At 39.3% G+C, this 13,629-nt stretch overlaps 1 protein-coding gene across 4 annotated transcripts; it reads left to right on the forward strand.

Moving 5' to 3' along the window:
- The first annotated feature begins 4,461 nt into the window (after positions 1-4,461).
- btbd10b (BTB (POZ) domain containing 10b) lies at positions 4,462-12,508 on the forward strand. 4 transcript variants are annotated; one of them, XM_084349351.1, is made up of 9 exons: positions 4,462-4,646; positions 5,150-5,301; positions 7,515-7,708; positions 8,101-8,416; positions 8,576-8,678; positions 9,624-9,744; positions 10,030-10,227; positions 10,329-10,439; positions 11,417-12,508. In XM_084349351.1, the coding sequence occupies exons 2-9, from the start codon at positions 5,201-5,203 to the stop codon at positions 11,746-11,748; spliced, it is 1,476 nt and encodes a 491-aa protein (XP_084205477.1). In that variant the 5' UTR covers positions 4,462-4,646; positions 5,150-5,200; the 3' UTR covers positions 11,749-12,508. The 4 variants fall into 4 exon arrangements, with proteins under 4 accessions (XP_084205477.1, XP_084205478.1, XP_084205479.1 ...); XM_084349350.1 differs by lacking the exon at positions 4,462-4,646 and adding an exon at positions 4,655-4,724; XM_084349352.1 differs by lacking the exon at positions 5,150-5,301 and having other exon boundaries at positions 4,464-4,724.
- The last annotated feature ends 1,121 nt before the right edge of the window (positions 12,509-13,629 follow it).

Genomic DNA, 13,629 nt, shown 5'->3' on the forward strand with positions numbered 1-13,629 from the left:
GGTTAGTGACATATTGGATAACGATATATTCTAATGGTGTAGTAATATAGATCCACTTCAAGCTCTGTAACCTTCAAAAAGAAAACTTGATTATGAGATTTAATGGTGGACTGTTACGTTACATAAAAAAAGGTGTTTAATGATTTAGGAGTTGAATCATCAATTGGAGTGTAAAACTGTGATTAATGACACTCAAAAAACAAAGACAGAGTAAATTGAAAGTGTATAAAATTGTTAGAGGACACTGTGAATACAAAGCATATTGTGCAGGGAACCTTAATGACAGAAAGATATAGGTCCTTCTGTGGCACCTATTCCTTCAGTCATGGCATAGCCATTCCTTTGCCACATTTAGAAAATGTCTTTCATGGTTACCTAATGCTCCTTGTGACACTGTGACAAGGTGATCCACAACCCATACATCATACAACTGCAATGCTACACATGTAAAAAGAATAACAGCAAGTATATACGCATTCAAACGAGTGTGCGTCACACAGCCGATTTCTTTCAAAAGAGAAAATATGCAGAAATGTAAATTTGGCTCAGTTTTTAGCTACCGAAAGCAATTAAAATGATCAGTGATCTGTGTTTTAATTAATTTGTGAATAATTAGTTGCTCTTTACTTGATAAAGGCGCCTGTGACAGCTCCACTGTTGATTTAAGATATATAATCAACAGGTTCTGCAGTGGGACCTCGTCATCGACTCTGCATGATGATCTGTAGAAATCCAGTGAAAGAGCAGGTGCAGCCTCCTGACTCTATGAACATCCTGCACTGAATACAAGTGGCTATCTCTTCGTCTTCTTCTCTGGTCACGACCTTTAGATGCTTGCATGAGTTGAACCATAAAATAAATTGCATTGCTAATAAATAAAGCTTGACAGTCACTGCCATTTCAAAGAGTATATGTTTTCACTGCGGTGCCTCAGCATGAGACATTATCTAATTAGAGATATTCTCACCAGAATGTGTTTCACAGAGTGTTTTCGGATGACACACGTGCAACAAAAGTCTCATTATTGAGCACGAAGAGTGAAAATGGAACAAGTTGAAAAACAGTGTGACGAACAGGGCACTTTGAGGAGGTGTTGAAAGATGAGTTAGTAGTGAGCGCTGGTGGAGGTGGTGTCATGCAGATGCCTGTCCCCATCGATGCATTGGAAAAGTGACATCAACATCAACAGTGAAAATGGCTCATTGATGACCAGGGGAGGGCTACACTGTATATAAAGGAGAGAACCCTCCTCGCACCAAAGACTGATCAACAAGTTTGACTTTCTTTGCCGCACTGATAAGGTACCATCGCTACAAAACCTGCCATTCTTTCTCCTGGATATAAGGACAGAAACACTGGTAAGAATGGCATGATGGTAGATCAGTATGTAGCTGTACAATTGGAAATGATAAAGAAAATATTGTTAGAAAGTGTTAAATTGGGAAGCAATGAAATAAGTTTTCTAACCCATATTTGATTTCATTTGTTTCAGTTAGTCAACATGTTTTCTTTGAGGCACTTGGAAACATTGATCCTGATACTTTTCCTCATCAGTCTAAACATAGAGGCTCAACCATTAAGGTAAATTTGGTTAAAAAAAAGTGAAAAAAATAACAAACTTAAATAATTCACTTGCCTGTGTTGACAGTGGTATTTTCTATTTCCACAGAAAGAGAAGCATTAGTGAGGTGCAGCTCATGCACAACGTCCGGGAACACAAACAAGTGGGAGACAGACAGGACTGGCTTCAGGAAAAGTTAAAGGACATTATTGTTCCCAGCGCCAAACCACAACACGGACAATCACAGAATATTAACAATATTTTCCCAAATGATGTGTTTGGATCGAACACGTGGAAGAGCTGAACACAGCCTGTTTGCTCTCCTGTATGAAGAAGCCCCGATGAAACATCTGAGGATCCGACAGTGAAACTAATTTTTCTAGCTGTTATCGTTTTGTATGTTTGTATGTCTTTTTCATTGTTAATTTATTTTGTTTATTTATTTATTGAAGCTTTTATTTATTCTTTTGTTTTATTTTATTTTCATCTCATTTATTCATTTTTTACTTTTTATGTTTCAAAATTTAAATTATCTTTCATTCAGCCAATTTGTTTACATTCTTTGGCAATGTCTAACAATAGGATTAAAGTCGAGATCTCAGGCCATCATATGGAAGAAAAACTAGGCTTTTGAAAAGATTTTTAAAGGACCAGTATGTAGGATTTAGTGGGATCGAGCAGTGAGGTTGTTTGGTTTGTCCGTTCTGGGTCACTGGAACATGGTTGTGCAACATGGACAACTCTGTGGAAGAGGAAATGCTCCTTGTAGATATAAAAGACTCATTTTAAGGTAACAAAAACACTATATTCTTAGCCTCAGATGATTACTGTATATACTGATGAAAACATTATCTTAAACATTATATTCCATTTCTGCCTATAGATCACCGAGATCCTGCACACTGGTCATTTTATAAGTTAAATGTTATCTGATACTCTCCTGCTTCGGAGTCGAAATCCACTATTTAAAACATTTTTTACTGTATATTGTAACATGTAAATAAGGACCAACTCAACAGCTAGTCTTACATATTGTTTCACTTGCACAACATCCTTTCAAAGTTACTAACAGGGATAGGAATGACTTGATGGTATTCTAGTTTTAACTGCATTGATCTGTTTTGCTTGTGCTTGTCAGGTTGTCCTCTCTTCTTCTGATCCTTCAAATGTCACTAAATTATTTCTACAAAACCTCTTCTGAATAAATCTCTGCTGGAACTCCCTCGCCTCGCTCTTTTCTGATAATCCTGTAAATCTCAGTTTGTTTATCCACAGCGCTGTGAGCTGTTGACCTCTCTGTTTTCCTGTGAGCCTTTATAAGCCGGATCCCCCAAAAATTTAACCAAGATGTATATTGAGTCAAAAATTGTGCATAATACTCATTATCTTGACTCAAATTACATATTAGCAACTTGCATCATTTCAGCATATCACAACATTTCTGAGTAAATTAATGGAAATGACCGCAATGTAGCAAAACTTAATCTACAACAATCTCTAACATTTCTTCCCATCTGTCTGTATCTCTAAGAATATATCGGATAAAACATCCAGGGTCTGATGATGCAATAGTTTAAATTAATATCATAAATGCTGACTTTTCCCCTTTTATATCCTATATGCTGTATAATGATGACGTATAGCATTTTACTTGATTCCAGCTTCGGTGTAATAAATATCTAATTTGATCTGATTTTCCTCGTACATCCATCAAATATTGCGATTAAGACGTCTGAATTGTACTGCGTTACTTTAATTATTTTTGATGGTTCATTTGCTTCATATCAAATGTTCAATGCTGGTCTTTCATTTAGGTTTTAGCTCCCATTGAACGTCTAACACTCATGTCCATAATGAGAACGTCAGAACTTTTTCCCATCTCACTGCAATACATAGAGGACCTTTTTAACCCACTTTTTTCTTTTTTTTTTGCATGTCCCTATCTTAAAATAAAGACAAAATACAACAATATTAAAGTAGTAGTAGCAGAGCTTTCTCTTACTACTCCGACTCTCTTGAACAAACTCTTAGCTGCTCTTACAGAAGCTGGCTCTATTGATTTATTCTTCACTGTCTTACAAGCGCTCATAAAATTATGTGGTGTAATTTTTATATAAATGTTACTGTAACTGTAATTGGAAACTTCAATGCCATCTCTATACAGAGGGGATGTGGCACAGAATGGAGGTATAGTCCTCTCAACATCAAATGTAATGCAATTATGTCCATTTTTACAAGAACATTTCCTCACCACCTTCTATAAAGCCTACCACTGCTTAGCAGTATGCCTTCCTGGACATCCAGAGAGGTCTGTTCCCTGACGCCCTGTCGTTTCTGAGCTGCTCTGGTCTTCCAGGGATGTCTTTAAGGGCTTGGCCTGGTTCATCTGCAAGATCCCCCAGCCATTCAGCAGGTCTTTAAATATCTGATATTGGTCCCACAAGCCTATTACTGGACTCACAATGTCTATTACTCCATATTAGTGGCTCCTTTGCATGTTTTTTGAAATCCCTCTTCAAAGCTTTTATGTTTTTTGTAAAGAAATATTTGTATCTTTATATCTCAAATCATAGGAAGGACAGGTGTGAAAAAGAAAGAGAGAAGTTGTTCACCCAGACAGCACATTCTGCTTCAATTATGTTTTTTCCTCCTCACAATAACATTATGACAAGATGCTGCTTGATTTATTTCCAGATTCCAACATTTTCTCAGATTAAAAGCAAAGCAAACGTATCTTTTTCCTTGCAACTTCTGTTTTTCACAATGAATATCAGAGCACTAGAGATGATGCAGACTTTCAGCTTCAGCAGCTTTTGTGTCCTTTAAAAAAGCATATGGCCAAATATCGCGAGACCTGCCAGAGTCGGTCAACTCTCGATGTCCTTTTTAGGAAAAAGTTAAACTCGTTCTACCAGCTGTTAAAAAACAGGTCAGCTTCATTCAAAACATTTTCGTTTTTAAATTGAATCCATTCTTTGGACAAAGCTAACGAAATTAGCAAATTTGGCAATAGGTTTAATTTTCATCTTCGCGTCTGCGTCAGCACGTCAAGCCACTAACGGCTGTCACGTTGGACGTCAGCAGGGTGAGTGTTTTGAAAGGAGATGCTGGTTAGCTGCTGAGCTATTGGGATTACACTACAGCGGAAAACGTAGCTAACTGGGTAGCTATTATTTTTATATTTTGCCATATTTGCCTAGAATATGACAGCTTTTATGTCAGAACTGTTGGGAAAACGTCACTTGCCAAATAGCTGTCTCAGAATATTATATTAATAGTGTCAATCGTGACGCTAGCAACGTCAGCTAATGTTAGCTAGCTAGGTATGCTAACACGGCATACTAGCTAACATAATCGTAGGCTGAGTCAGTCTGAGAGCAACATTGATATGTCGATTGTTCTGTAATCATCAGACATTCAACGTACATGATAACCGCGGCCATCCATCGTCGTTTACATTCAAGTCGACAGCACACCTAACGTTAAAGTCGCTGACAAACTATTTTGGTAACGACAGCTGATAGCGGTTAGCCCGTGGTGTGCTAACTTAGGTGCTAGATCGAACTGACTTGTTGATTTCGCCATTAGCCAGATTATGAACGGTGAAAGATCCAGACCGGACTCCCCTCTGTACGGGTGATGGCAGCGAGTCTGCAGTCATATGACAGTAACTCCAGTGACAGCGAAAACTGGGAACGAAAAGCAACAAGCCGACCTCGCAAACTCTGCAAGCATTCGAGGTGAGCCAGCTGAAAATCTGTCAGACCTCATGGGAAAGATCCATAGCAGCAATTTAGTGTCACTCACTGTTAACAGGACTGATGCTGGATTATAGATTAGTCACGCATTAGTTATTTAAGTCTTGAAATCATTATATGGGACAATAAGGCATAAAAGTCGAAATTGTTAGGTATTGCTCACAGCTGTTTCATCTAGATCAGATGGTATCCAAACAGTATCTATCTGTTCATCACATATCTGTATGTTGTGCATGGGTTCTGTCTTATATTAGAAAAGGCGTACCTTTACTGTACAGTTAAACATGTTTGTAAAGCTAATTTAAAAGCAACAATTAGATGAGACCATACTATAATGAAGTCCATAATAAGATTAGAGAATAAGACAAGATACACGGTGACACAAAATTAATTTGTCATTGGTCAACACTTTGGTCAATTCGTGCCTCTGAAATATCACTGCTTGTATGAGGACATTATATTTAATGTCACAGACCAATTAGCATGACTTTAGCCAATTAGCATATTTGATTTAAATTTTTTAAATCTGATGAAACTCCTTGGGTATTTAATTTACTGGATTTGCCCAAAACAGAGATCCCCATTTGGGTATTTTTTAATGCATTTGCTTGGGGTCGTCCGATATCGAGTTTTCAGGGCTGATACCGATTATTAGAAATCAGGGAAACTCAAAAACAATATTTGTGACTAATATTTATTTGCAGTAAAAATGATGAATGGAATAAAGTACTATTTACTCAAGCACTATTCTTAAGAACAATTTTCAGGTACTTAAGTATTTTTTTCTGCTTCTTTATACTTCAGCCCTCTATATTTATTTGATACATTTAGTAACTAGTTACTTTGTAGATTTTGATTTTTCAGTGCTGATAGGCTATAAATTATGACGTGTTACCAATCAGATAGTGTTGTGGGTGGGAAATTGTGTGAGAGGATTCTGCATCAGAATCAAAGTCGCTCATTTTAAAATTAGTTTAATTTATCACCGATACAGAAAATCAGAAAATGCTGATTATTGGCCCAATAATCGTCCAGGGCCAATAATCGGTGTACCCCTAGTATTTACGGTGTATCAGATGCGTTATGATGAGTTAACTTTATATGGACATCAAGCTTGAGAATTACACATGGCATGATAGAATATTTGATCCATACTTCGCTCCCCACCCCACAATAATGACAGCATAATGATTCAGGCAATTCTGTGATGGCAATATATTACAAAACTATTATTTGTGATATGTCATCATATCTGTGCAACTAATGACGGCATTAGTCTCCAACATGGAAATGTAGGTTTTGAAAAGTACCAAGTAAGGAGTGATGCAACTCTGATGTAACTTTATACACAACAGAGATGAATCAATGTGGTTGGTTTGGTCTGAAGCCACAGGGGGGTGTACCTGTGTACTGCGATGTTTGCCTGTGGTTGGTGGGTGGGTTGGTTCTGATCACATGTTACCTGGCAGCTGTGCTTATCACCTCTACCCTTTCTCCCTTTGTTGTAATCATTAAAATGTTAACTGATGTTTTCTGTCGGTAAGCAGGTTTAACCTGCCAGAAACTAATATTAAATGGAGAGTTGCGAAGTTCACTGTCCTATGTCTTCTGGCGCGTTTGCAATCTTTCTACACTTGAGTCTTAGGTGTACCTGCTTACAAGGTTTGACAAGATCACACAAGAAGTGTTTTAAAAGCTCAGCCATTTCTGGTTTGGTTTTTCATCAGCTTAAACATCCAAGGGGATGGCAGTGTGACTGTGCTGCGCTCTAAACGCGTGTGTGTGTGTGTGTCATAATTACAGAATGCGGTCGGTCTGGTTGTTATGTTTAAGGCCTCATATGTAAGCTTGTTGGAGTGAGTGTTTGTTATTTGAACAAGTAATTTAATAAGGTTAATACTTCCCTAACTGTAGTGACCAGTTGTGTGTAAACCATGTGATGTAAGTGATACCTTGTTTTGGTAGATGTGGGTTTTTTTATATATATAACTTGATTCTGTTAACAATTGCACAGTGATGTTAACATCGTTAACAAGTGCTCTGAAATAGTGTGCACAACATCTATACAGCTCTGAGTCAGTCCACCTGGAATGTGTGTGCCTGTGTGTTATAACTTTACAACAATGAATTAAAAATGTCCTGTGGCCCTTAGAAAGAGCGATGAATGTTAAGTATGCTTTTGACTTGAAATGCAGCAGCCAGGCCCGAGCATCTCGAGTGGAGGCCGAACAGAGGAAGATGAGCCTGCATGGTGCCAGTGGAGGCTGTGAACGCTCACGTGACCGCCGCCGCTCCAGCGATCGCTCCAGGGACTCCTCACACGAGAGAGAAGGCCAACTCACCCCCTGCATTCGCAACGTCACCTCACCCACCCGCCAGCACAACAGCGGTGAGTGTGCATGGAAAGAATAGAGGGCTTATATGGATGTCATGTAAGGTCCACAGCTCTTGGCAGCTACTGTTGAGAACAGCTGACTGCATTTATCAACTTACAGCTCAGACATGTTATATATCTCTGCTGTTTTAGGCTGTAAATGGAGCAAGTCAGCACTAATCCACCTGTTTGTGTTTAAGCCAAGCTAAGTAGTTTGCTTGTCTGGATGTAAGACACATGTTCTGAGTAGAGCCTTTTCCATTCTGGCTGTTTTAGATCACCATAAATCAAATGGATGCCAAAGATGGTTTGCTCAATAATGTTTCACATGAATACCAAAGAAACTGTCAATCATTCAGTCTCTACTTTTTTTCTGATGGGATGTCGTTCTGCCTGTCTGTCTGTAGACCGTGAACGAGATGGTGGCCCATCATCGAGGCCTAGTAGTCCTCGGCCTCAGAGAGTTTCTCCGAGTGGCTCCAGCAGCAGCGGGGTGGTGAGCAGCCGCAACAGCAGCCTGTCCAGCACTGAAGGCACCTTCAAAAGCTTGGGAGTTGGAGAAATGGTGTTTGTCTACGAGAATCCCAAGGAGGGAGGAGCATGTGCCACCGTTGGAAACCGAAACATTCGGACCTCAGAAAGAGTCACTCTGATTGTTGACAACACACGCTTTGTAGTCGATCCTTCCATCTTCACTGCACAACCCAACACCATGTTGGGCAGGTACTATTATTTGTCTTTGCTCATTATAGCAACATCAACTTAAAGTCTTTTAATAATAACTAGTAATGTTTACATTAAATGACTATGCATAGAAATGTATAAATGTTGAATTTTCATTGTCTCTGTTTCAAAGATTGAACCAAAACTTCTTTATTTCAGAATGTTTGGATCTGGAAGAGAACATAATTTCACACGGCCCAATGAGAAGGGGGAGTACGAGGTGGCTGAGGGCATTAGCTCAACAGTTTTTCGAGCAATTCTGGTCAGTTTCTCTTTTTATATCAATGATGGTTTCAATGAGACTACACATTAAACACATTTTACAGTACAACAATACAATTCAACAGCAGCACAAACTACTTTACAGCCACCGAAATGTCTATACATGAAGCATCACCCCTCTTTGGTAGCGTCAACAAGAGATGAGCATGATAACCTTCATGAAGAAGGGATTCATAGCAGGGCTGTTTTGTGTTGCCTGCATTACATTCAGCTATGGACATCTAAGAGACTGACTGCTGATTGTACATGTACTGATGTTTAAAGTGCATAACAAACTTAAATAAGCAACCTCAATTATTATTGGTCAATTATAAAAAAAAAAACATTAAGTGGTAAAAAGGTTTAACTTAGTGTTAAAACTACAAACTAGAGCTGGCTCTAATATATGGTGGTTTGGCAGAGTAGTAACTTCATAATGTTTAAACATACTTTACTCTCCAGAGAGAAAGAGACCTGAGACAACACAATTTTTAATCAGACCTGTCAGGCGCACTGGTGCATCCGATGAAAATGTTTAGCCTTTGACAGATCTTAGGGAGCATGTGCAACCAAAATAGTTGTACCCTGGAGCCCTGATACTGTATATTAACAGTCTTAAAACTTGAGTCTTATTTGCTGGCTGACTGCATGTTACCCTTGGCCTGCTGACAACCCGCCTTGTAACACTTTGACAGATTGAGTAATTAGTGTGTTTTGTAACAAGTCTCACTTACTGAACTCTAAATCTTCCATTAGATGGCAAAATGTTATACTGAAGTAAGATCCTGTTACATAGTTGAATCTCATGATCTTTTATTGAAATCTTCAAGCGTTTGTTAAGTCCGGGCACTTGATCTTTTTAAAGAATTTCTTAATGTTTTGAGTCAATGGATTAACGCAGTGTTTGAAATGACTACCTTCTATGTGATTTCTGTGTAATTGACAGGATTACTACAAATCTGGGATAATCCGCTGTCCTGATGGAATCTCCATCCCTGAGTTGCGGGAGGCGTGTGACTATCTATGCATCTCCTTCGACTACAGCACCATCAAATGCAGAGACCTCAGTGAGTATTACCTCTGGGGCGCTGAAGCGTATAGTGTTACCCATTAATGGTGGCAGTTTGAGTCAGCATGAACAAAAAGCTGCCTTGTCACTTTCAGCCTCTATAGCCTAACAGAAAACAAAACATGGCAAGCAGAAAATGAAGCACATAATCATGAATCTATTCTATTATAGGTTGAAATGTTTTTTTATATCCTCTAAGGCTTTGCACAAGTTCAACTCGTGGTGGACAGTTTAAAGAGGTTCACATCTTCAAACTGATCATCTCAATCTCCTTTACTCTCAGGTGCCCTGATGCACGAGCTTTCCAATGATGGAGCTCGGCGACAATTTGAGTTTTACCTGGAGGAAATGGTTCTGCCTTTGATGGTGGCCAGTGCCCAGAGTGGAGAGAGGGAGTGTCACATTGTAGTCCTTACTGATGATGATGTGGTTGACTGGGATGAAGAATATCCACCACAGATGGGAGAAGAGTATTCGCAGAGTGAGTACACACTAGTACAGAATAGAGACACACAGGTCTGCACATACACGAAAGACAGATTTGTGATTAATAAATGCTGTTGTGGTTTGTTCTCTTTGCAGTCATCTACAGCACAAAACTGTACAGATTTTTCAAGTATATTGAGAACCGAGATGTTGCCAAATCAGTCTTAAAGGAGAGGGGATTAAAGAAAATAAGACTGGGCATTGAAGGTAAGTTGAAGCCTCTAATTATAAATATAGGCGTTTTAATCTGTCTTGTCAGTGGAGTGAGCTTCGAGTGAAATGCTTATTATTCAGACAAGTCACAGATTGAGATGCTGAAAGGAAAACCTCTGACTCATAAATCAATCCAGTGGTTTCATTAATAGCACTGCAGAATACTACATTTAAAGTAGTGTTTATTTTGGGCAGCAAGGCTTTCATGAGACAACTGTCATCCAGCATAAAGGCAAAGGGAAGACGCATTAAAGACAGATTTGTCTGTTGCAGATTGGGTAAGCAGCAAAAATGTTAATATGCATTAAAAAAAGCATCAGTTATTTAGAGTCTGACCCCAACTGGGTGAAAGTGATAGAGGAGGAGTCAAACATCCACATTAATGATGTAATGTTTCATGGTGTGATTGGGCCTAGTGTGCTACTTAAGGATGCTAGTCGTAATGGACAGAAGTAGACAAAACTTTATCTACTTTGTAAATACAGGAAATGTTGAGACATACAATTCTGTTTCACGTATTGCAATATTTAAGGCATATAGTTATCCCCCCAAGTGTGTGTGTGTGTGTGTGTGTGTGTGAGTGTGTTATATGATTGGATAAAGATGTCTAAAGATAATGCTTTTATCTTTCCTTGTTCAATGTAATAAGTTTCTGCTGGTGCTGCTTCCCTTAACCAATGCGCGGCTTAAAACTGATCGGTTTACAGGTGAAAATGACAAGTGAACTGATTAAAAAGTAACTTAATTTACCAACCAGAGCCAAAATAAATCCAGACATTAAAACCCAACTCTTGTCACAGTGAAAATATAAATTAGAGCTACTTCTAAGCACTGAAATCTCTTTAGTATATTGAGCACTTCTCCTGCTGGTTAATCAGCTCTTGTCCCATGATTCTAGTGTTTTTGTGTTCGAGTGAACAAGACTCAGTAACAAACTGTGTTAATGACTCGTCTACACTGTTCCTTCACAGGCTATCCTACATATAAAGAGAAGGTCAAAAAACGACCAGGAGGTCGTCCAGAGGTCATTTACAACTACGTCCAGAGGCCCTTCATCCGCATGTCCTGGGAAAAGGAAGAGGGTAAAAGTCGCCATGTGGACTTCCAGTGTGTTAAGTCAAAGTCCATTACCAACCTGGCGGCGGCAGCAGCTGACATCCCCCAGGACCAGCTGGTGGTGATGCACCCTGGCCCCCAAGTGGATGAACTGGACATCCTGCCTAATCACCCACCCAGTGGGAATCACTACAGCAACAACTACTCCAATGAGCCTGACCCTGATGCACCTTCACCTGCTGTCTGAGGACACACGAGTCCTCTTTTCAATGCCTCTGCCTCTCTCCGCCTCCCCTAGTCCTCCTCCCAGCATGCTGCAGCATGGAGCGCCAGGGGCACCATAACCATATTGCCTTGACACCTCCTTTGCAGCCTTAGAGCCTCAAGAACCTGGTTGACTGTAGAGAATGAAAATGAAGGACATAAGACTGGTGAAAAGAAGTGTTCACTATTATTTTGATTTTGTTTTTTACTTGACCAAAGGAATTTATTTTTCTGTTTGGGGGGGGGAAATCAGTAAAACACTTATTATTATTATTATTATTATTATTATTATTATTATTGTTATCATTATTAACATTATTATTTGCAATGTTATTGTACCTTAATTTGATGGGTTTGGCTGAGCACTCTTGTGGTGTCACTGTTTTCACACAGGTTTTATTTCACTGATTAGTTTGATTTTTGATTCTCTCGGGTGGCCTAACTACTAAATGTGCTTTGGGGGGAAGGAGACAAGAAAATGGAGAAAATCTGGCTTTCTGATCATGGAGAAAATCAGTCATCACCACCTAGTGTCATGATCTACAGTTGAACTTCTCTCAGATGTCTTTGAATCTTGTAATTGGGTATGTAGTCATTGGCTGGATCTGATATGTGATGTTATGCTCCTCCCGCAAGATATTAAGCAGAGCACAGGCTGTTGTGGTCAGAATCTTTTTGTGCAAAGCTTGAAATTGTTGTTTAAAAATAAAACGTCAAATCATCAAATAAAGACATCAAAGTAACATGTTTGTATATTTGATCCTTGATTGATTGGAGCGAAGCCACATGAGGAATAGGAAAGGAAGTGAGTGAACAGTGCTGTATGCTCAAGAGGGACGTCTTAACCAGAATGGATCACAATCTTGCATATTTTCCCAGTCGATGGAAGATAACGAGACAAGACTTGTGTGCTGCTGGTGTGCATTTGGTACCAAGGGAATACCAGAGTCCAGAAGCAAAACCAAAAAGAGCTTTTATCTATGGACATGACTTGGTTTAGATTTGGATTAAATGAAAACTAAGCAATTTTTTGAAAATTAATACAACTTGGCTCTAACTATAAGTACAGATTATATGCTTTATCCAGTTAGTGCAGAAGCAAAAACCAAAGACAGATTAAATGCCAAAAGTAAATCCCTTAAAACAAGAATCAATCAGAGAGATTTATGTCCTTACACTATTATAGCCTTATCATATGTTGGACAAATAAAGATGATCACACCAGTTTCACGTCTTGACCTCCTTTAGTTTGTCCTGAAGCCCTGAACCTCTTGTCCAGCCTCAAGTGCTTCAAAAACATCCTCTTCAGCCAGAGCTGTGGCTCACTAGTCTAATGCTAGGTTGCCTCTTTTCTTCACTCCGGCCATATTCTCCACCCGTCCCCTCTCCAGAGCCACAGACACCACAGATGAGACCGCCTCATCCAACACCGTCTGGCCCTCTGAGGTCACAGTGGACATGTCCATCCTTTCACCGGTAAACAAACAAGGAATTGTTTATGAAAGTAAACAATCTGCAATATTTGGTTTCTCTCTTTTCATTTCATATGCTCTTATAATTCTTGAGGGCAAGTGTGTTCAATTTTCTACTTTCCTCGTATGAATCATTTTACATTGAAAGGAACTAAGAAGACAAAAAAAACAGATGTCAATATTAGCCAAGAGATGGTTATACCTCTGGATTTCCAACAGTTCCTCTGCAATCATCTGCCCAATCCTCCCAGCACCTGTCCTCGTTCCAGTCTCTGTGTGGACACCCGCCCTCCCTTCACCTGCATCAAGAAGAGGCTGTAACCTGTGTTATCTGCTGCTTTGCTTTGTTGGTTCAGAACCAACACAAGAAGGAAGGGGCTTTGTCACCTGGC

Source organism: Pagrus pagrus (assembly GCF_965226575.1).
Source record: "Pagrus pagrus genome assembly, chromosome: 1".
In the NCBI taxonomy this organism is placed as follows: Eukaryota; Metazoa; Chordata; class Actinopteri; order Spariformes; family Sparidae; genus Pagrus; species Pagrus pagrus.